The sequence below is a fragment of the Garra rufa genome, chromosome 10, assembly GCF_049309525.1.
Source record: "Garra rufa chromosome 10, GarRuf1.0, whole genome shotgun sequence".
NCBI classification, from domain to species: Eukaryota; Metazoa; Chordata; class Actinopteri; order Cypriniformes; family Cyprinidae; genus Garra; species Garra rufa.
The window spans coordinates 38,704,457-38,729,967 of record NC_133370.1 but is presented as its reverse complement, the minus strand read 5'-3'; the positions used below and the strand labels follow the sequence as shown (position 1 = coordinate 38,729,967).

Here is a 25,511-nt window from a genome sequence, read left to right as displayed (position 1 = left end):
TGCTGTTTTGCACGCTCGTGAATCATCTCACGACTAAGTGCAGACAAGATGTAAATAAAAGATTCATTGTGTAGTTTAGAGAGCTTTATTGATTATAACGGAACTTTGTGAGATCTCTATGAACTAAGATTAGTGACCTTGTCCGACAGCTTATCAGAATTCTCGGCCTGGGTCCAACCTGAGGCCATCTTTTTTCCCCCTTCTCCCAAAACAACTTATACTACTGTTTCAGCTATTAAAATAGTTCAGTTTTATATTTAATGGCAAAGTGATTATTTCTAGCTTCGTTTTTTATTAAGTTAATTTAGAAAAACGTTTGAAGCTTTTTTGGTTCATTAAATATAAGTTTTAGTTTTTTAACGAACAGCGCCCAGCAGGAAAACTGATCATAGTCTGTTTAATCAATTTGCCTTCTCAAATCATCACGACTTGCCTAAAAAAAATCTATAGATATAAAACAGTGTTAGTTTAAACGTTAAACCTAGATAAATGTGCACTATTAGGTGCATATCCAATAGTTTGTGCAGAGAGTGGAAGCTAAAGCCACTTTGCAGGACATGGAGGCGTCAGCGCAGTCACTTGCATTTTTTTATTTGTGTGCCCTCAACAAAACGTTACAAACAGTGCTTTTATAAAATAAAGAAAAAAACATGATGCGCTTTCTGCCGTTTCATTCTTGAATAGGAACGCTTCACAAAAATTAACCGAAACTCAGCGAATACATGCCTCACAGATATGATAAATATATCTATGGAAAGCTTTAAATTATTACTTAACGAAATAAAACAAATCAGAAACAAACTCATTCATTATATAATCCGTAAGTATTTCTACGGTAGGGCATTGTTTTAATGCTTACAGCTGAAAAAGATTTTTTTTTTCCTGCCCCCCCTGACTCAAGAGTCAAATGTCACCAATATGTCTTACCAAAATATTTTAATGTACTATCCTAATTATGAACACAATGGTTTGTGTCATTATTCTTTCTGTTATTTCCTTATAGCAGCTAATGAAGCACAAGTCTCACCCACAGGCTTACTTCTGTACTGAGGAAGAATTTGTAGAATATTCAAATTTCTAAGGCCTGTAAATTATCAACATGAACTTTGAAAAACCTGTTGTACACAATCTATTACACTTCATTTGTCATCTGATTGATAGTTTATACTTTTGTAGAGTATAACTCTAAAACTGTTCACCTTCAGGTCTGTATGTTTCTTTTTGCTGTGAAATGTATTTTAATAGCAATATTTCATGAAGAACACTTGTGGGGATTAAGCAATTAAGGTTTACTTGATTATCCATTATGTTCATGTATTAAATATGGTACATGAGGGTTTTGGGGAATTATTTATACAATTTCTCAATTATTATTGTATTGCATTGCATTGCATTATGTTTTGTCATCCACAATAAAACCTAGAGCTTTGCAATCATAAAACTAAGCATTTAAATATCATCCTACTAAGATATATTATTCAGAGATATAGTGTGATAACTGATATTTTCTCTAATTGATCTTACTTTTTAAGTTTGTTTTTTTACCCTAAGTATGAGATCCATATTCTCAGATATTGTATTACCCATAAAAGCCTTGTGTGTCAAATATTATAACAAAAAAAACACATATGCATAATAAAGTAAATACAGATAAAACAGGAGGTTATGGTTTGAAGTTAAGGCAGAAAAACTGCAATAAAACCAAACTAAAAGAGAGGGTCTTGCTGACAAGAGATTATTTAACGGTTATTTTTGTGGCGAGAAAAAAAGGAAATTATGCTTAAATGTCAAAATATTGTCACCATAAATAAATAGTCATAAAGAGTGAACTAGGACATGTTCTAGGCAAGATCTGTGAGATCCACCCATATCTTATGCTCTTCCGGTGTGTGAACACCTAGATGTCTGTATCTGTATCACAGTCATGTGATGTGTGATATTCACACAACCTAGATGACAGAAAGAGCTTTTTAGTCTGGATGAGAGACAATCACATGGTGTGACGAGAGAAGAGGTGTGGTGTGGGAGAAGAAAGCAAGCTGACTTACTCTCACAGGCGCACATGTGACCACAGGGTTGGAAAAGCACAGCTGCCTTTTTATCAGAGCAAACCACACACTCCTCAATCTGTGGGTGAGAAAAAGAGAAGTGTTCACTACGGCAAATGAGAATACATACATGCATAATGAAACTAGTGAGGTGGGTTTCTGCACCTTGGTTCTGGACTGGACCTGTTCCTTGCAAATGAGACACTTCTTGACACGTGGCGAGCAGAGAGAGCAGGTAGCGATATGACCACAGGGGCCAAAAAGAGTGTCCCTTTTCATATCAGAGCACACCATGCATTCCTCAAGAGTCTCATTATTACTGTTTAGAGACGGGCTACGGGAGCCAACCTGCCCACTGAGGACATAAAAGGGTGAGATAGAGAGAACAAAAACATTGATTGAGATATACAGTTCAGATGGATTAAAGGCAAATAGGAAAATTAATAATTAATGAATAGCAGGAAACACATCATGAAGTAAATTTTAAATATCTGTAGTGCAAGCTTCAATAGATCCTCTACTGGTTGGGCAGACGTGCATACCTAGTCTTCTCTTTGTGGCATTTAGCAAGGGCCTTGCAGAGGCTGGGGTCAGGGCACAGGTCCAGAGGAGATTGGCCCTTCTTGTTACGGATGGTGAGGTCAGCTCCATTGGCCGCCAGGAAGCAAGCAATAGAAGCTGCACTCTTCTTCTCAGCCCCCTGAGTGCCCAGTCCCATAATTAACTGCGAAGATTCACCACAAACATAGGGTCAACAGGGTTCATACAGAAACTGAATGAAATTCCAGGACATTCAAGGACTTTTCAAGCTTGTTTATTTTCAAGGAATTTAATCGGAGTTCTCGCTTATCAAACAATCAAATTCTTAAAAAGATAAATAAATAAAAATATACTAATAAAAAAAATGGCAGAAATAAAGTGAAGCTCATGCAAACTATCACCACACTTTTCAAACAGTAAAACCATTGTTAGTTTTCTTAAGGGATTTGTATTTGTGTATACTTTCTTCTCTTTTTGTCTTTGTTTTGTTTTTATAACTGTACTGTCTTAATGGTTTGATGTTTTCTACCGTTTAAGAAAAAAAAAGATTCACAAAATCACTTTGAAACTCTGATATGAAACAAATTTGCCACACATGCTCTAACGTCAAATGATTCACGATCAAAATCAAATGATTCACGATCCGCACTCCAAAGTTCCAATCTAAAGCAAAAGATTTGCAAACCCTCTGCAAAGCTCCGATCTAAATCAAAGGTTTGCAATCCACACTCTGAAGTCCCAATCTCAATAATCATACACGTACCATCATTTCAGATCAGTACTCGGAGCGCAGATTGCAAATCATTTGACTTGGATTGGAACTTTGCTTATTGCAAATCAATTGATTTAGATCAGGACTTTGGAGCAGATTTAGATCGGTACGGGTCTGTAATTCATTTTGCATTCATGTCAAATGATTCACAAACCCACTCTGAAGTTCCTACCTAAATAAAACGATTCGATTTATGTGAAGCCACGATCTAAATCAAACGATTCGCGATCTGAAGTCCCGATATGAAACAAATGATTCGGGATGTGCAATCTGATTGGAGTGCTTCAAAACAGTGAATCATTTTGGTAACACAATGGTTAAACTGATTCGGAGTTTTGAAAAGCTTTTTAAAAAGTTTTTTAAAATCATTACAAGTGATGTCGAAATTCGAAAAATAAATGGCTCTTTTAATTTGATCTGGTTTTTGCTAGTAAATCACTTGAAATGAATGTTCAAAGTCATGAGTTTGAATCAATTGGAGCAGTTCCAGTATAAATGACTCACTCAATTATGCAATTCCTCTTTTCGTTTCTTTAGCCATGTTTACACAACACTGTCAGGACTACTACTGGCTTAGCTCGCTAGTTTTATGACATCAACTGAAATAAGCGAAAAAGGTACGATGTTTTGAATTGTGTGAATTGAGATAAAAAAAAGATGTGTGCTTAATGAAAAATACATGATCATTTCAATAATTCAAGCACTTTTCAAGTGACAGGACCTCTTTAGGAATATTGCTATTTTCAAGGGTTTTCCAGGCCTTAAATTTTAAAAAAGTACAATTTAAGTACTTCAAGCACTTTAAGCACCCCAAACCCTGAGTCAAATACAGCAGATGGTTCAATTAACAGTTTGATTCAAAACAAATTAATTTTGACTATTATTTCATAAGCCAGGCGTTATTGGGTTAAGCTAGTTTGTTCAACAGTCAGCAAATGAAGTAAATACCAATATAACAGAAGGTTACGGTTTGAGATTAAAGCAGAAAAAGTGCAATAAAACCAAACTGAAAGTAAGGGTCTTGCTAACAAGTAATTAATGTATTTAGAGGGAATCAAATACAGTCAAATACAGCAGATTAATACAGATGATCTATTAAAGCCACAGTTACCCATGTTCAAATTTCATTAATTACGCTAAGCACTTAATATGAGAACAGTGCAGTCTATAAAAAAAATTAAATGTTCTGAATATCTACAAGTTTGATGAAAATACAAAATAACCTAATTATCTTTACAGCTAATGTTTCTAATGAAAGTTTTTGATTTCTACGTCTTAACAGGCATGTTTTCATTTCATCACTGAATGAAAATATTTTTAATGAGTCCTGAGAGATTTATTTTCCCCTACTGAAAGCTTATGCAACCAAAACTTTGATGCTTGAAAATGTTAAAAACATAGTAAACATAATCTGTATGAATTGAGCAGTTCAATTTAGGTCTTCTAAAAAGAAGTGATTGCTTTATATGATGAATGGATTTCATTTAAGCCTTTATTCACACAAAACACTGATCAATGCATGCACTTACGTAGAGCTCATCAAATATGGTTATACTTGTTCTACGTGCAAGAACAAATCTACTTGGTCGTTTGCGAGACACGAGACGATAAACCATATTGCTATTAGGTTTTGAGCAGGCAAGGTTGAGCTTTCGAGCTCAAAAGCAATCATGTCTCTTCAGAAGACACTGATTAAACAGCTTGATTCATATGATTACGTTTACTATGTCTTAAGTTTTGGTTACCTGGATTTTCAACGGAGGGACAGAAGTTTCTTATTTGTGCACCTTCACTTGTGCTGAAGATGAATAAACGTCTTAAGGCTTTGAAACAACCCAATAATGTAGCGATAAGCCCCTTTCAAACAAAAAAGCTTTCTATTGATCAGCATAGCAAATTTGCGTGATCAACTTTGCACAAATTCTTAATATGAGTGGATTTTACCTGCTAAATTTTGCAGAGTAGAAGTTTTGTAATAGTGCTCTGGGTGTTTGTCTGAGATATCATTCACCAGGTTAAAATAAAAAAGGTCAAATCACTTAACTGAAATCACTGTTAAGCAGTATAAGCAACATTAACAGTGCTGCTTGTCTTAATAAACATCACTAAAATAATCAGTAACTGAGTTTTGCTTAAACACAAGAGCCCCCATTCATGTCCATGATGTGATGTTGGTTTAACAAATAAATCTGGAGTGATTAAATGCTATAGACCATATTGAGCTGATGAAAGTGGGCAGATCTCGGCATACTGATTGCTTTAGTGGAGTGTTTTAAATGGATGGCCCAACTCTCCATCTGCTGCATGTGGTAAGTGTGATGGTTTGATAGGGGGAATTTGTCACACTGTTTGTGTTAATAAATGGCTGACTGCTGGCCTGGAAGCAGCCTCCTGTCACACAACGCTTGATTTACGACAGTCGTGGAGAGGCGATGATGTGAACTGGCAGGGCTGGGGGTCAGGCGTAAGAGGAGCTACAAAGGCTGTAAAAGATAGGGTGCATGGGACCGGCATCGTCAGCCTGTCTGGTGTCAGACGTTATGGTGAGATTTTCTGACAGTTGATCCAGAGTGTATTGATAGCATAATGTGTTAATGAAGACAAAGAAAGGCTGTGGGGATGGGAGGTCACTGATAAGTGCTGTGGCACACCTAAGAAACAATGGCACTGATGGAACAATTAAAGTATAACAGCAGAATTGCAGAGAAAAACCTGCAGATCAGTTGTTCTGATGTGATCTATTAGCTGTACCCTGTTTGAAGGGTTTACATACATACCCACATGCACTTTTGTATGATCTTGTTAGACATACAAACAGAAATGTCAAGGAAACTACCTAAAGACTCAAATATAAGGGCTGGACATTTCAAGCTTCTAAAAGAACACACAAGTAACAAAAACATTATACAAACTGTACTGTTCTTCACTAAAACAAATCAAATTTGTGAACTGTTCGTTCTTTTGAAACGTTTTTAGTTAATTGGTTCAGTTACACACTACCAGACAACAGTTTTTGAAGAAGTCTCTTCTGCTCACCAAGCCTGCCTTTATTTGATCCAAAGTACAGCTAAAACAGTAAAAAATTGAAATATTTACACTATTTAAAATAACTGTTTTCTATTTCAATATATTTTAAAATGTTATTAATGTGATTTCAAAGCTGAATTTTAGCATCATTACTCCAGTCACATTTCTTCAGAAATCATTATAATATTCTGAATTGCTGCTATTTTTATTTTTATTATTATTATTGTTGAAAACAGCTGAGTGGAATTTTTGCAGGTTTCTTTGACAAATAGAAAGTTCAGAAAAACAGCATTTATCAGAAATATTTTGTAACATTATAAATGTATTTCTGATCACTTTTGATCAATTGATAAAACATCCATGCTAAATGAAACTATTAATTGCTAGAATTTATTTCAGATAAATGCTGATCTATGCAAAGAATCCTTAAAAAAAATATAGCCAACTGTTTTAAATATTGATTGTAAAAATAACAATATTTATATTTTATAATGATAACCATAATGTTTCTTAAACAGCAAATCAGCCTATTAGAAAAAATTCTGAACAACCATGTGACACTGAAGACTGGAGTAATAATGCAAAAATTTAGATTTGATCACAGGAATAAACTAAATTCTAAAATATATTCAAACAGAAAGCTGTTATTTTAAACTGTAATAATATTTCACAGTATTACTGCTTTGGCTGTTTTTTTTTTTTTTTAATTAAATAAATGCAGGCTTGGTGAGCAGAAGAGACGTCATTAAAAATCGTACTGTTCCAAACCTTTTGACTGGTAGTGCATTTTCTGTGAATCTGGTCAGATTTATGATCAGATTTAGACCTGGGATACAAGTGAGTCATATAGACTCCTTTAAAACTACTGTTCATATAATGCTTTTGTGAAAAACCTGAAAACTTTAGTCAGAATTTACTGTAACTAAGGGAGAATTGCAACTGGTACATTTTGTGCTCTTGGGAAGAATGTTGCAAGTGAATGATAATTTTCATTTCCAGATGAACTACCCCTTTAAAGGGCTAAAACCTAGTCAGTAAACTATTTAATTTAACTTTATATGAGCTGGTGGTTGCCAGAGTGAGACCGATCACATCAAATCTAGCCACTCAACGCCTAGCTTCGCTCACTGATGTTTTGCATGAAGTGTTCACTCTCTATACTGTGTCACAATTGTGATAATTTACCTAAGAACATGGTGTTCATTGCATTTTAAATCTGCTTTGATAGAGTTCACAGGCTTGGTAATTTGACTGTCATTCATTGTGCCAATGAATTACAAAGAGTGAGCATATAGTAAATGTCTTGATTAGGCTGCTGTCTGCCAAAGCTGTCTTCTTTCTGCTTTCTCTCCTCCCACTCAATTTTCTACAAATATATGCAATCCCAAGAAAGGCGATGGGATAATCAGGGGAGAATGTCTCACCTGAAGGACTGTGTAGCGTATAGGACGCTGTACTGCAGTGGAACTGTGGCTCATTGGGCCGGTTACTCATGTGACAGCAGGGAAATGGCTCTTATAGCAGAGTACAATCTATCATTGTTAACACAGGGACAAGCCTGAAAAAAGCCCTTACAGTTACAGAGTATCTACACTGCTTCAGTGTTTAACCACTTATTACATAGAGCTCTTTTTTGGGATCTGTGTCATTATTTGACATAAAAGTTCAGTTGTTTGTGTGATGTGAAAGCAGTTTTGCAAATTCAAAAATTGCAGTCAAGTTTGTCTTAAAGGGGTCATTAGATGCAAAATCACTTTTACATGTTGTTTTAACATAAATGTGTGTTGGCAGTGTGCACACAACCACTTTTTAAATGATAAAAATCCACCCAGTGTTTTTTTTTTAATCCCTATGAATCATAACCCCTTTCTCAGATCAAGCCATTTTCAGATTCTTGGCTGTGTGACGTCACACAGGCACAGGCCACTCCCCACGATTGTTGACTGACATTGACATTTTAACGTAGACCCGCCCTGAGTGAGCTGTACACTGATTGCCATTGTTGAGTTTAAGGTTTTTTAATGAATCTTTGCAAATTGCCTTTCCTAATAATTTGGTACTTAGCAAGTTCCGTGGCTAAATATGGCTAAGGTTTACAATGTCAGAAAACTATGGAAAAGAGGGGTGGGGTGACCAGAGCTCATTAGCATTTAAAGGGACATGCACCGAAATGGCTTGCTGTGAACAGAGCTGTTTTTGACGGTAAAAAGGGTGTTGTTTTACATTACCATTGAGAAATTTTAACCAAAGTATGGTATAGACTTCATTAAGACACTTCAACTTGTGGAAAATGGGTATCCCATGACCCCTTTATAAAGGTGGTTTAGGATATGGGAATCTGCGAGTATCATGTTTCATAAAATTATAATCTTCATTGCATGGAACAGTAGTTGGATGCTCCCTTTAGAACATTAAAACTGCAGAGATGCACAAAGCATGACAACAAAATGTATCTGTAGGGTTCAATGATTTCAGTGATGCAAAAATGTGGGGGGAATTGTGGTATCAAATTATAAAAAAAATAAATAAATAAAATGTAATTTACAGTATATGGTGAAATGACAAAATTTGGCAACTAAATCAAAAGTAGGGCAGTACACTGAAGTCATGATATGGACTAGTGTCCATAGTGTGAATATTAAAGTGCAGAAAGACCATTTAAATATAAAGTCTGCATGTTCTGTGTGTCATGGGGTTCTAAAAATATGATTATTCGTTTTATGAATAACTTTTAATGAATTGTTAAATAGTTTTTCAATCATTTATTTCAATTAATTAGAAATACCTTGGACATTACTCAAATTAAATGGAACCAATAAAATGGAACCCAAAAACCAAAAAAATAATTAAAATGGAAAAGCAACGGAATTAGAGAAAAATAAAACTTGAATTTAGGAAATAAAAAAAAAAAACATTCAGGATCATATACAAGTGATATTTAGTCTTATATGCTTTAAACTATTTCTTCTGGATCAATCTAGTATTTGTGATTTGATCCTGCCACTTTAAATCAAGTAACCTGCAGTGAAAGTGTTTACGACATGACCTAAACCTAACCTAAAGCTTTAATTGAGAACACTTGTACTATTTATATACTTCTCTGTACATACTGTGTTTTTGGAGGGCTCCCAGGGCTCCACTTTGCTGACATCCTGCATGTCCTGAAGTTGGCGCAGCTGAGACAGAGTGTGGTGACGCAGGGCCTCGTGCAGTGGCGTATCTCCGTCCTTGTCTTGCACGTCTAACTTTGCCTCAGCTCGCACCAAGAGCTGGACACAAACAGAAAGGACTGAATTTAACCTGTGTATTCCCAGTAGTGATGGATGTTATTATGGTCACATTCACCAATGCAGATGAACAACCTAACAATGACATCTAAAACGTGTCAAATTTCATCATGTATGTATATGTGACCCTGGACCACAAAACCAGTCTTAGGGTAGCACGGGTATATTTGTAGCAATAGCTAAAAATACACAGCATGGGTCAAAATGATCAGTTTGTTTTGCCAAACATCATCAGGATATTAAGTTAAGATCATGTTCCATGAAGATATTTTGTAAATTTCCTACTGTAAATATATCAAAACTTAGTTTTATTTGATTTGATTAGTAATATGCATTGCTAAGAACTTCATTTGGACAACTTTATAGGTGATTTTCTGCACCCTTGGCCAAATATTTACCTATCCTAAAATCTAAAAAAATCTTATTTTAAAATGTTTTACATTTTGTGGTCCATGGTCACATACAACAAAAATAATTTGTTGGATAAAAAAGGTGTAAATGTCTAAGACACAATAAGCATGTGTTTGTTTGGCTATTACTTGAGAATCTTTCTCAAATAGCCAATGCCAATACTGATGCTATGAAAAGAGGAGAGTTGCATAGCTCTTATATGACCACAAGATGGCGCTTTAGCTCCCAATGATTCCCCAAATCCACCCCACTCCCCATACCTCTCCTGGCGTAGTCCAGATTGCTCAGGACTAAATGAATTCAATTGGAGGGGATAAATCTGCAGCAGAACTCTGTGCATTTAAATCTTAAGCTGAGGCACTTAGCTTCATTGCTTCATCAATGCGTTTGTGTTGAGTAGGAAGCCAGAACACTGGGTGAGGGGTGTAGACGTCAAACCTAGAAAGGAAATTAAGCAAACAAAACAGATGAAGCCAGAACCACTTACTCGCACTATCTGGGTGTGCTGACGTTCTACAGCAAGATGCAGTGCCGTCTGCTGGTTGACGTTCTGTATGTCCAAATTGGCACTTCCCTATGGAAAGAGCAAAACAGAGAAAGAACAAATTATTCCGTTGTCCTCAAACGCTTTAAACTTTAACCACTGTGATATTAAAATTTTTATGGATACATGATATAGTGCTTTACCAAGCAACACAAGTGATAGTGGGTAGTTAGTACCATACTACATTAAACATTTTTTCACTGAGGATAAGTCAGTGTCAGTATCTCTCCTCAACTACTGAAGATAAATCGCTGCTCATAAGCATGCCCTCTAGTCCCATAGGTTGTGTTAGGAAATGTGAGCTAATGGTGATTTGTATTCAGATATTCCCTGACTGAAACCCCATAGCAACATCTCTCTGCACTACTGCAGTGCAGCTCTACTGTAGTTCGTAGGCTGAGGCTTAAGTCGCTGGTGTGAACCTTTTCTTTGTCTCTCCCTCTCTTCCGTCATGGCAGGTAGTTGACAAAGGGCTGCACTGAGCCAGCACAGCATTCTCATAACGCTGTTGGAATGTTGCAATAATGTTGTTATTGTGCCGCGACATAACGCTGAGCAACAGTGTCATGCTGCACCATGGTGTGTGAAGGCAAGGCGCTGAACCAGTTTGGCCAAATTCGCACATGCAGAACAGAAGAATCCTGCATGTTTAAACCAGTTTAACTTGAGACACTGAGTTCTTGCAATGTGTTGCATTCTATTTGCATTGAATTAAACTAGCCCTATCTAACAGCTAGGTGAAGTGAGATAACTACTTTAAAAGATTCCTCCTTCGAAATTTAATAAGAATTTAAAAAGCGGTCTTGATTCAATTTTGAATTCTGCTATCAATGTTTACATAATATTTAGTTTTAAACGGCCATCTAAATGAAACATCCATTAAAATATTCTATTTTCTACCTCATTGTGACTGTGCAAAGCACCTAGCACAATGAGAGCTGGGTTACTTTCTCAACTCTTCTGGGCAGCTAATGGCATTAACTGCATCAATTATCCACCCAAATCATTATCCGCACAAGTGCTTGATGCTTTCACCCTTCTAGTGGACTAAATAACATGCTGGAGCACAGGGTCTCTCCAGGACGGGGCGTTCCTATGGTGTGATGTGTGAGTGTGCGTGTTAGAACTGCTGACCTGGTGGACTAGGAGCTCTGCCACCTCCACGTGGTTGTTGAGGGCAGCCAGGTGAAGCGCGGTGTAACCATCATCCTTTTTCTCATCCACTATCCATGGTCGTGGCAGTTTGGATAGCAGCACACGCATGGCACTGTAAAACAAAGATGAGAAATACAAATTTAAGCAGCTGAAAAGATGAACTAATAAACATTTGATGAGTGAGCAGGCTTTTATAAATTAGGTGAGGCTGTGAAGGTCACATGACGGGCACTGAACTCTAGAGGTAATAGAGCCATAAAGAGTAATAGAGCACTTGAACAATGACAAAACATTGTTATGAGGAAGAACATCATCAGAATTACATCAGGTGATACTTTAAGGGCGTGTTCACACTTGAAAATGATACATTTGGTCCTGGTCCTGGTGAATGCTAAGCGGACCAGGACATTTGTTGTTATTGTTGCATGTATATGATTTTATTTTCACTACTTGCGGACTCACAAAGAGCTCATAAAAGGCACTTTACCTCCTCGCTGCTCATTTTGTTTTGGATACACTGCGTGTTCCCTTTGTGAAATCACGTCACATAGTGTCCCATTTTGTCATTACTTCCTAGTTTCGGTTTGTTTAGAAGTATTTGGTCTTTGAACCGCACCAGAGTTCATTTGGAAGCGGACCGAGACCTATTTTTAGCAGTCTTGGTCTGCTTGTTTGGTGCGTACCAAGCTTCAGATGGCAGCACTTACACTTACTCAAATGAATCGCACTAAAAGAGCAATTGCAGAGTTCGTTTTAATCTAAATTAAACATGACAAGTGTGAACACAGCCTAAGATGTAAATAGTTGAAACAAGTACTTGTAGTTAGTTGAAAAATACAGTACATTGATAAATCCACTACATACTGGGTAGTTTATCTGTCCTGTGCTTAATTAGCCAAAATGACCAAGTAGTACATTTGTGACTCTGGACCACAAAACCAGTCAAAAGGGTCAATTTTTTTTAATTGAGATGTATACCAGATCTGAAAGCTGAATAAATAAGCTTTCAATTGATCTATGGATGCTAGAATAAGACAATATTTATCTGAGATACAACTATTTGAAAATCTGGAATCTGAGAGTGCAAACAAAAAAAAAAAAAAAAAAAAAAAAAAAAGAGAGAGAGAGAGAGAAAATCACCTTTAAAGTTGTCCAAATAAAATTCTTAGCAATGCATAACACTAATCAAAAATTAAGTTTTGATATATTTGATATATTTTATCGTGAAACATTTTTGGCACAAAAGAAAAAACACGATAATTTTGACCCATATAATGTATATTTGCCTCTTGCTACAAATATACCCGTGTTACTTCAGACTGGTTTTGTGGTCCAGGGTCAGATTTAAGTAAATGCATATGAATGTAAAGCACAGAAAATGTGTAAAGCAGATAAAATAAAGACCACAGAGCTCTACTGAAATCAAAAGGGCCTTTGAAACAGCAAATACAGAGGCCATGCCACCCACCCAATCCCTGGAAATCTGACATACCCAAGCAATCTCATCAGGTCATGATGAATCAAGGAAATATCACTTTATGCAGTGCTCATCCGGTTATTCACAGTACTCAAGAAGAAATGCGGGGTTAGTATTCTCAAATGTCTTTGAGCGTCAAGGGTGTTAAAGTATCATTGGTGGGATGAGCAGAAATAAATGAGAATGCATCTAAAGGAAAAAAAAAGAAAAAAAAAAAGGATGAATGTAATTTCAGAGATGAGGTGGATTTGTGGAAGCCTCTGAAGGGCTGCTTTTTGCTGCAGGGTGGATTCTGGTAAACCCAAAGCCGGTCTCTAGTTACTTAGGTAGTGCGGAGAGAGAGCATCAGCTCAGTATACATTTGGAGCGCTGTGCAGCAAAGCAGCTGTACTGCAGTGCACACGGCATGCTCACGCGCACAGCACAGTTACATCTTTACACCTGCAATGCTCATGTAGGGCTTAGAGTTTGTGGATGTGTCCTTTAAATTATGCACTACTTGATCAACTGATGCAAAAGTTTAAGAAAATGTGATTGTCAATAAGAAATTCTGATATATCCAGCAACACCCGTGATAGAGACACCCCGCTCTGTAGTAGTAGCCAATACAGAAAATGGGCTGTGACTGGTGCGTTCTTGTATTGGCAAGAACGCGATGGATCAGTGGCAGTAAGGCGTTGGCATTGTGAGTGGCAAGCCCATCCAGATGCGGCAGAGATTGACAGGCTGCCTGCCACGGTGGTGGAAATGGGCAGGCATTAATATTAATGCAGCTCGCTGGCACTACTGCATTGCAGTCAACTTTTTTGTTGAGGAGGAGTTCAACGAACACTAAAAATATGCAGTCCGTGGCACAAAACCCTTGTAATTCCTTCCTGATTTGTTCTACAGTGAGCAAAGGGAAATAGAAATGATGAATGGTTTGTTTTTTGCTGGCAAACCTTTATAGGGTCTTGATAATAGACTTGACATAGGTAAAAGTCTCCACGTAAGAGGTGAAGAACAAGGCTCATAAGAAGCAATGAGGCTGAAGTACCAATATGAACAGCCAAATTAACATGGGGGCAAATGTGAAACTGAAAAAGAGAGGAAAAGGCAGGAGGGAGAGGTAAGGTGAAGGAGAAGCATGATGGAACTGGGTCACCCTGTGAGATACGAAGATCCCTCAGGAGCATGCAGACGAGGCCTGTTGTCTCTAGTAGCCACATGGTAATTTGTCATAGGCCTGAAGCTCACTGTTACTAGGAAGGAAAAGGTGAACAGTACCTTACAGTAGCACAAGCAGTTTGTCAGCAGAGCTGAATGTTCCAATCTTTTCCATGCAGCAATAAGCGAAACATATGACAGGCCTGGATAAGATAAACCAGTCAACTCTGGGAAGACTGGAATAAGCACCACCTTGTACGAACAAGACTTCAAGACCATAAGGTTGTGAAGTTAGATGGCATGGTGCCCTTGGGTGAGAAATCTAACACTTTAAAGCTCATAAATGAGCGCTCGGCACACATAAAAATAGTGTGTGACTGCACAAGTGGAGTGGTAGCTTTTTTCATCTTCACGTAAGCCATACCAAAGAAGATTATAATTCATAGCCCAATTCGTATATAGTTGACGTCAAAAACCCCCTTTCAGAATCTGCAAAATGTTAATTTTATAAAAATAAGAGGGATCGTACAAAATGCATATTATTGTTTATTTAGTACTGAACTGAAAAAGATATTTCACATAAAAGATGTGAACAATTGTTAAATTGATAAAAATGACCCTGTTCAAAAGTTTACATCCCCTTAATTCTTACTATCGTGTTCTTACCTGAATGATCCACAGCTGTTTTTTTTTTTTTTTGTTTAGTGATATTTGTTGATAGTAGAGTCCTTTGTTTGTTTTGAACAGTTTAACTGCCTGCTGCTCTTCAGAAAAATCCTTCAGGTCCCACAAATTCTTTGGTTTTTCAGCATTTTTGTGTATTTGAACACTTACCAACAATGACTATGATTTTTAGATCCATCTTTTCACACTGAGGACAATTGAGGGACTCATATGCAACTATTACAGAAGGTTCAAATGCTTACTGATGCTCCATAAGGAAACACGATGCAAGGTGAAAAGTTGAAAACTTTTTGAATTTGAAGATCAGGGTAAATTTAACTACTTTTGTCTTCTAGGAAACATTTAACTATCTTCTGTAGTCACAGGACAGTACTAAATGGAAAAATATATTATTTGGGCAAAATAAGAAAAAAATGTACACATCAAAAGTTCCCTTTAAAAATGTTCACCCCCTGGCTCTTAATGCATGGTTTTTACTTTTAGAGCATCAGTGAGCGTTTGAGAACAAGCGTGGAGGAACAGCAGGCAATTTAACTGTTCTGGACAAACAAGGGCTCATGAACAACTATCACTAAACAAAAAAACACATCTGTGGATCATTCAGGTAAAAACACAGTATTGAGAAACAAGGGGATGTAAACTTTTAATCAGGATCATTAAAAAAAAAAAAAAACTATTATTTTCCTTTGTGTTTTCTATGTGAAATGTCTTATTCAGGTCAGTACTAAATAAACAATAACATGCATTTTGTATGATCTCTCTTATTTTCATAAAATAATTAACATTTTGCAGATTCTGAAAAGGGGATGTAAACTTGGTTGACCTTGGTTGAAAGAATAAACAGAATGAACAGTGGCTGAAATGAGACTGAAATGAAACAATTGAAAGTGGTTCTGCATCCCAAAATGTCTGCTGAGTGAAAAAGAGTTTATTAAGTGCAGCTTGCATAATCACTTCTTTAAAGTGACTTCCTGTCAACTTTGTCTTTATTGGACATATGGCTGTGAACTTGTAATAAAATCCATTAGCATAAAAAGTATGCTCAACCACTGAATTTCAATACTGGGTGTTAAGTAAAGAGTCTGATAAAGTAAAAGATTTGGTGAAAATGTGAGGAAGAAGGTATTACAGAAACACATTATAAACTTTCATTCGCTTAATTTTACAGATATGTCTGTCTCGTGCAAATTATCTGAATCAACAAGGGACTCGACGGCACAGTAATATCCGTGACCCAATTACGTATACTGTTTCTAGAGGCATATTGATAAAAAAAAAAAAACTTCCATTTCCAAATTATTGCCGCACTCGCATGGCAACAAATAATATGATTTGCATGCGACAAGAATAACGCAACAAAAGAAATCCATATTTCACTTACTATACATGTGTTATATATCAAAAAGAATAATAAATGCAATCTCATGGATGCATGATTAATTTAAAAGTTTTCTATACTTCTATACTTTCTAGATGACATTTGGCAGTGAGTTAACACTGAGAATTTCTTCTTTGTGTACTGTTGGAAAATTCTTCGATTGGTAGCCGACTCACTTAGAGGAGTGGTAGACATCACTGCTATAAATCTTAGGCTTTAAATCACTCCAACCTCAAACTGTTTACTCGAGGTGGGTAAATTCAATCCACCAAAGTAGCTCAGCTGGTGTCCAAGCTCTTCAGAAACAAGCAGCAAAGAAACACTAAACTAACAAGCCAGCAAACAGATGTCTAATAAGCGTGTATTAAGGATACAGTTGGGTGTACTTGAAGTTAGATGCCCATTAACAGCAGTATGATGCATTGCTGACAGGTTGATTTAATGATCTGCATTGGGGTTCTATTTACAGCTTGCTCAAGCATTACAGTCACAAAATGCATTTATAATACATTTAGGCCTTGCCAAGAAAAGAGCATTAATAGTGTAGTCTAGGAGTCCAATATCTTGTAATCTATGGGGTTCCATATGTGCCGAAAAAGAGTTGACTGCCTTGTGCTTTGTACTATACATTTGTCTTTGTCTTCAGTCATTGCCTACTTGTTCAGGTAAATCAGTATATGTTGACGTGCATGTTGTTTGTTGACGTCGTCTTAATCTGTCGTCCTGCTTTCCTTTTGTTTTCCTTTTGTTTTCCTGTTGTTTTTACTGTTGTCCTAACTGTCATTTTGTTCTGTCGTCCTGTTCTGTCGTCTTATTCTGTCATCCTATTCTGTCGTCCTGTTCTGTCATCTTGTTTTATCGCCCTGTTCTGTCGTCTTGTTCTGTCGTCCTATTCTGTCCCTGTTCTGTCATCTTGTTCTGTCGTCCTGTTCTCTCGTCTTGTTCTGTCGTCCTGTTCTGTCGTCTTGTTCTGTCGTCCTAATGTTGTGTTGTTCTGTCATTTTTAAGTGCGGTAAAGTTAGTTTTAGATTTGATATTCGCTGCATATTCTACTAAGATGCTTTAGGGATCATCTGCAAATTTACCTCACAGTACAAAACGAAGTCCAATAATTCATTCAAATTAATGTTTACAGGACTATCGTAAATGCCTAGTGGGTAAATTGACTAAATAAATGTTGCCAATTGGAACTATTGTGTAAGGCCAGATATTGGCAAAATATATTAAGTCAGTTTGCTCTCAGTTTGCTCGTATTCGACGACAGAACAGGACAACAGAACAGGATGACAGAATAAGACGACAGAACAGGAAGACAGAACAGGACGATAGAATAAGACGACAGAACAGGACGACAGAATAAGACGACAGAACAGGATGACAGAACAGGACGACAGAATAAGACGACAGAACAGGATGACAGAACAGGACGACAGAATAAGACGACAGAACAAGACGACAGAATAGGACAGAACAGAACGACAGAATAAGACGACAGAACAGGACGACAGAATAAGACGACAGAACAGGAAGACAGAACAGGACGATAGAAGAAGACGACAGAACAGGATGACAGAACAGGACGACAGAATAAGACGACAGAACAGGACGATAGAAGAAGACGACAGAACAGGACGACAGAATAAGACGACAGAATAAGACGACAGAACAGGAAGACAGAACAGGACGATAGAAGAAGACGACAGAACAGGACGACAGAATAAGACGACAGAACAGGATGACAGAACAGGACGACAGAATAAGACGACAGAACAGGATGACAGAACAGGACGACAGAATAAGACGACAGAACAGGACGATAGAAGAAGACGACAGAACAGGACGACAGAATAAGACGACAGAATAAGACGACAGAACAAGACGACAGAACAAGACGACAGAATAAGAAGACTGAACAGGACGACAGAATAAGACGACAGAACAGGACGACAGAATAAGACGACAGAACAGGACGACAGAATAAGACGACAGAACAAGACGACAGAACAAGACGACAGAACAGGATGACAGAATAAGACGACAGAATAAGACGACAGAACAGGATGACAGAACAGGACGACAGAATAAGACGACAGAACAGGACGACAGAATAAGATGACAGAACAGGACGACAGAATAAGACAGAACAGAACGACAGAATAAGACGACAGAACAAGACGACAGAATAAGAAGACTGAACAGAACGACAGAATAAGACGACAGAACAGGACGACAGAATAAGACGACAGAACAAGACGACAGAATAGGACAGAACAGAACGACAGAATAAGACGACAGAACAGGACGACAGAATAAGACGACAGAATAAGACGACAGAACAGGAAGACAGAACAGGACGATAGAAGAAGACGACAGAACAGGACGACAGAATAAGACGACAGAACAGGATGACAGAACAGGACGACAGAATAAGACGACAGAACAGGATGACAGAACAGGACGACAGAATAAGACGACAGAACAGGACGATAGAAGAAGACGACAGAACAGGACGACAGAATAAGACGACAGAACAGGACGACAGAATAAGATGACAGAACAAGACGACAGAACAAGACGACAGAACAGGATGACAGAATAAGAAGACAGAACAAGACGACAGAACAGGATGACAGAATAAGACGACAGAATAAGACGACAGAACAGGATGACAGAACAGGACGACAGAATAAGACGACAGAACAGGACGACAGAATAAGATGACAGAACAGGACGACAGAATAAGACAGAACAGAACGACAGAATAAGACGACAGAACAAGACGACAGAATAAGAAGACTGAACAGAACGACAGAATAAGACGACAGAACAGGACGATAGAATAAGACGACAGAATAAGACGACAGAACAGGATGACAGAACAGGAAGACAGAATAAGACGACAGAACAGGACGACAGAATAAGACGACAGAATAAGACGACAGAACAGGAAGACAGAACAGGACAATAGAATAAGACGACAGAACAGGATGACAGAACAAGACGACAGAATAAGACGACAGAACAAGACGACAGAACAAGACGACAGAACAAGACGACAGAACAAGACGACAGAACAAGACGACAGAACAGGATGACAGAACAGGATGACAGAATAAGACGACAGAACAGGATGACAGAACAGGACGACAGAATAAGACGACAGAACAGGACGACAGAATAAGACGACAGAACAGGACGACAGAACAGGACGACAGAATAAGACGACAGAACAGGACGACAGAATAAGACGACAGAACAGGACGACAGAATAAGATGACAGAACAGGACGACAGAATAAGACGACAGAACAAGACGACAGAATAAGATGACAGAACAAGACGACAGAACAAGACGACAGAACAAGACGACAGAACAAGACGACAGAACAGGATGACAGAATAAGAAGACAGAACAAGACGACAGAACAGGATGACAGAATAAGAAGACAGAACAGGATGACAGAATAAGACGACAGAACAAGACGACAGAATAAGACGACAGAACAAGACGACAGAACAGGATGACAGAATAAGAAGACAGAACAGGATGACAGAATAAGAAGACAGAACAGGATGACAGAATAAGACGACAGAACAGGATGACAGAACAGGACGACAGAATAAGATGACAGAACAGGACGACAGAATAAGACGACAGAACAGGATGACAGAATAAGACGAAAGAACAGGACGACAGAACAGGACGACAGAATAAGACGACAGAACAGGACAACAGAATAAGACGACAGAATAAGACGACAGAATAAGACGACAGAACAGGACGACAGAATAAGACGACAGAACAAGATGACAGAACAAGATGACAGAATAAGACGACAGTTAGGACAACAGTAAAAACAACAGAGAAAAGGAAAGCAGGACGACAGATTAAGACAACGTCAACAAACAACATGCACGTCAACATATACTGATTTACCTGAACAAGTAGGCAATGACTGAAGACAAAGACAAATGTATAGTACAAAGCACAAGGCAGTTAACTCTTTTTCGGCACAAATGGAACCCCATAGTAATCTAGGAGTCTGACTAAAGTCTTCTATCATGCTATAAATTATTTTGATAACACTATTCAATTCCTAATATTAACTAGTTGCTTATTAGTATGCATATTACTAGCATATTGGCTGTTTATTAGGTATATATGCCTCTATGCCTTATTCTGGCATGACCATATTAAATTCCTTACCCCAACCCAATACCTAAACTTAATTACTTTACTAGTAATAAGCAGCAAATTAGAAGTTTATTGAGGATAATCTCTTAGTTAATAGTACATATGAGGTTTTTTTTGCATTACATTTTCAACCATACATTGACTAAATGAATGGAACTTCATGTAGTTTGATTTTTTCCACTTATGTTAAGTTTTCCCTACTTTTGCTTTTCAACCAACATTAAAAAAAATAATTATATATTTATACATTTTTGTAGATCAATGCAGAAAAGGAGTTATATAGAGGAAAGTGGAGTGGATGCTGGGAAAATACATCAATAGAAAGCATTTATTTTTTAACTCAAAAGTGCAGATGCTAGCTGAATCATGAGGCCATCAATACTCAACTTCTCCATCTTTTCTCTTACCTGTCAGTTTGAGTTAAGTAGATACAGTGACCTCCAAGTCACCATATGGGTTTCTATGGGAACCATGTATGAATTATTCAACTCGAGCATGGGTCAGTTATTAACATGGGTCAGTATGCAAAATGTAAATGTTACTGATGCACTGACAGTTTGGATGAAGTCTTTTTAATTTGTGCTCCAATAAATGTTGATTAATTAATAGGAGAAATTAGAAGTGACTGGAAGTCAACCAAATATTTATTGATGCATTGAGTGGAGTCTACAAAAGCACCATCATTAAAAGATAAAACCTTTTTTAACAAGGATAAAGACTACTAGAAATTAAACTGTTGTTAAAGCTATGGCTGGTACAAAGCAATCATAAAAACAAACACAATCAGATTTAAATGCTATCAGTCTCATACTTCTGTTCGAGACCTAAAGTGTCATTAATTATTCTAGTGCTTCACTCACTTTTTATACCCACCTCCCCTACTGCTACACTCTTGAAAATAAAGCTGCTTCACAATGCCATTGAAGAACCTTTTTTGTCTAAATGGTTCCATAAACAACCTTTAACATCTGAAGAACCTTTCTGGTTAAAAAAAATGTTGTGGCAAAAAGGTTCTTCAGATTATAAAAAGTCAAGAAAGAAATGGTTTGGTTGGTGGAACCAAAAATGGTTCTTCTATGGCATCACTGTAAAGAACCTTTTAAAGCACCTTTATTACAAGAGTATACTCATGATCATCCAGTCATGGTTCTTACCATTACAAAACTAACTACAACAACTATTGGCTCAGAATAATGACTTGGCCAACCCCCAGAACAAGAACAAGAGGTTTGATTGGGTAAAAGGCAGTTTGGTTTGTATCAGTTTGTCCTTGGATAGTCTGGCTTGATTGATTGCAGTCCTTTACCCCAGTGGAGACATATGCATGTAGGGGAAAGGCTGAAATGTGTATTGTCTAAATAGTTTTCCGTTTTTGGTTACAATGACAACCAGCAGATCGTCTTGTAGGTGATTTATGGAAAAGTGGAATATAAAGATTTAGACATTTTGAAATCCACCCAAACAGTTTAGGTTATTCATATGACACAGCTAGTAGTCTTAAAGGAGAAGTTCACTTCCAGAATAAAAAAAAAATCCTGATAATTTACTCACTCCCACGTGATGCAAGATGTACATGTAATTCTGTATTCAGTTGCAAAGAAATTAAGTTTTTGAGAAAACCATTCTGGATTTTTTTTTCGTATCCTGGACTTCAACGGTGGCCAATGGGTTGAAGGTCCTAATTGCAGTTTCAATGCAACTTCAAAGGGTTCGACACGATCCCAGCCGAGCAATAAGGGTCATTTTCCAAAAATAAATAAATAAAAATGAATATATTTTAATCACAGTTGCTCGTCTTGCACTAGCTCTGCGATGCGCGTCTTCACACATTATGTAATCATGTTGTCACCGCGGTTAGTTCTTCATCAGTGTACTTCGGTTCAGAAAGGTCTGGTAGGATGAAACACTCCATTTCATGTTTACCTCCAACTTTAAAATCATCCGACATTGTTGTTTTACATTTTTCTGTAAAGGGCAATTGACTTGCTTTGCATGTTCGCTTTGTAAACACTGGGTTGGTACTTTTGCCTGTCACATGTGACCTTTCCAACAAGATTACGTAATGCGTGAGGTCAGGCTGGTGCAAGATGAGCATTTGTGGTTAAAAAGTCAGCTGGGATTGTGTAGAAACCTTTGAGGCTGCACTGAAACTGCAATTTGGATGTTCAACCCATTAGCTGCCATTGAAGTCCACTATAAGGAGAAAAATCCTGAAATGTTTTCCTCAAAACCCTTTTCTTTGTGACTGAAGACAGAAAGAACATCTTGGATCACATAGGGGTGAGTAAATCATCAGGATTTTTATTCTTGGAGTGAACTTCTCCTTTAACATAAAAAGACTACACAATGAAATCACTGATCCTTGTATACTGACCACGTTCTTGTTGACGCACCACGCAAAGACGCAAGACATAAAAATGGACATTTTCCATTAAATCAGACCAGCTTGAATTACAAATGTTTATTGTAAGATTACTGTTGTAAATTGAGCCAAGGAGTCACTTTTAAACACACTTTTTTTTTTTTTTTAAGATTTATTTTTGGCCTTTTGGACTTTACTGGATGTGATAGTGAAAGTGTGGACAGGAAACAAAATAGGAGAAAGAAAGAGGGACAAGATCGACAAGGACTATGAACGGGACCAGGGATGGAAATTAGCACCAGCCACCAGCCAAATGCGGGTGATTTTGTGTTTTTTTTTTATTTTGTAAACTCGCTTCACCCACCGGCCACCGTGGCGGGTAAATAAAAATAACATACTTCAACCGGACGGCGTGAGGCGGTAATGCACCTTAACGTTGGTTGCGAACTGCCGTTAAAATACACAAAGACGACGACGACGGCAGACACTTTTAGTGAAGGCACACCTTCAAAAAAATGTGGTGATACATCACAGGCGTTAAGAGGTCTGTTAAAATATCTTTACAATCTGCTTTTGAAGAAATATATTGTATTTCGTGCTACAGCGCACATTCTGTCAGATGCAATTCATGGCGCGTCTTCTCAATATACTGTACAATGCGGCATTCATTCACATCAGATGATAACTCGGCGGCAGAGTTCCACTCACACAGGGGCGTAATTTCCACTGGGGTCACGCTTTTCAAAATCCCGTTGGTGTCCACCCAAATGGTTTTGTTAAGTAATCTCTTGTATTTTAGAATGCACGCTCTACGTTGCCGAGAGTTTCGCGCTATAGTAAAAACGAAACCAAAAGTAAAACGCGCACGCGCATTCAAAAGCAACTTTAATACCCTGCGTTTAGAGAGCGACTCCCCAATGCGCGCAAATTAGGCTACATAAAATATCTAGGCTGTTATAGTATGTGGGCTATAAGTTGTGTAATTGTGAAGATAGCTCTGTATCATGATAGGAAAATTTGGTGAAAATGTCAGTATTTTATTGAGACTTGAGATTAAATAAACTGCTCAAGTATAGTAGATCTTGTAGTATTAATTTTCACATGCAGCTACACATTGTCGGTTAAAAACAAAGTGGCTGGTAAAAACATTTAGTGGCTGGTAGATTTTGAAATCCACCAGCCACACTGGCCGGTGGACAAAAAAGTTAATTTCCATCCCTGAACGGGACCCAGACTTGGTAGGTGTGAAGTACACCCATGCTTTCAAAGCAGTGCCCATAAGGCTATTGGCTCAGACAAACAGATTTTTTTTACTTGTACAATAATTAATTTTTGTTTACTTTAATTAGTGGCATTTAGATGCATCTAGATGTTAATGCAGCTATATTTAAAATTATTTTCAAAGTAAAAAGATACTTTGAATGTGAAATAAAAACCACCAGTAGGTGGCAGCAAGTTGCTGTTAATAAGTGAGTCATTGCGTTTGAACCGAATCATTTAAACGGTTGATTTATTCAGGAACGAAACACCGTCATGTTGCTCAGAGACGCAAAACAGTACTGTGGCTGTGTTTGGAATGATTTTTGTTGGCGAAATTGAGCAAAAACAGGAAATATGCTGTCTAAAACAAGTCTTTTAATATTAACTTTTTGTTTATTGAACTATAAAATCAATATCACATTTGTAACCACACTGATTTTTGAAGGAAAAAAAACCTTCTTCGTAAGATAGATTAACTATATGATACAAATATATACATTTTAAGCTGCTTATATTGTTGGGTGCTTCTACTGTTGGATATTACAGTAAGTGTGTAGTGGGGGTTGAAGCTGAGGTGAGAGATCAGAGTAGAGCATTGGTAGAGCCGCAGTGGGGCTGAGTGAAACAATGGCCAGGAGCTGAGAGACCGGCTGCCACAGGCTTCCCCCGACAGCACTCACTTCGGCCCTCCATAAATCACTTTTATGCCGTCTGCCGCTCAGCAGCTTTACCCGCTCCATGATGGAATGCTTAAAGGGCTGAGGATTGGGGGGAGAGAAAAATAGACCAAGAAAAAAAAGGGTGGAGGATTCTAGTGTTATAACCAAGTACACTGAATATGAAGGACGTGTTTAGGCTAAATTCAACACTGCACAAGACAATCTCGCGAGGTGGTGTTTTACAACCTGAAAGAATAAAATCAAATTTCTTGATTCATTCACCTACTTTAAAAGTTGCTGTACAATGCCAAATTAGAAATCAAATCTCACTCCCTAGACAGGTCTGTTATACGTAATCAATCCCATCTAGTCTTAAGAGCTGTGCCAAAATTAATCAGACAAATAACATTAAAAAAGTCATTTGTCTTTTTGCACAAACCCCAAGGCCCATAGTAATTAAAACCCCTGCTTAACTCAATACTTATTGCCATTCAGTCAGTCAGGTACTGCTGTGATTGATGAGATCCTCTTGTTACAGGGGTACCTGAACTCAGCACTTCCGGGACA

At 37.6% G+C, this 25,511-nt stretch overlaps 1 protein-coding gene across 7 annotated transcripts in view; it reads right to left on the bottom strand.

The window, feature by feature from the left end:
• The window catches only part of mib1 (MIB E3 ubiquitin protein ligase 1), a 79,623-nt gene that overhangs the window by 9,331 nt on the left and 44,781 nt on the right, over positions 1–25,511 (bottom strand). For all 7 annotated transcript variants that reach the window (XM_073849849.1, XM_073849850.1, XM_073849852.1 and 4 more), the window contains exons 13-18: positions 11,764–11,896; positions 10,573–10,659; positions 9,498–9,656; positions 2,591–2,772; positions 2,214–2,403; positions 2,049–2,127 (exon numbers count right to left, since the gene is read on the bottom strand). In XM_073849849.1, the coding sequence (XP_073705950.1) occupies positions 2,049–2,127; positions 2,214–2,403; positions 2,591–2,772; positions 9,498–9,656; positions 10,573–10,659; positions 11,764–11,896 (830 nt within the window). The remainder of the gene's footprint in view (positions 1–2,048; positions 2,128–2,213; positions 2,404–2,590; positions 2,773–9,497; positions 9,657–10,572; positions 10,660–11,763; positions 11,897–25,511) is intronic.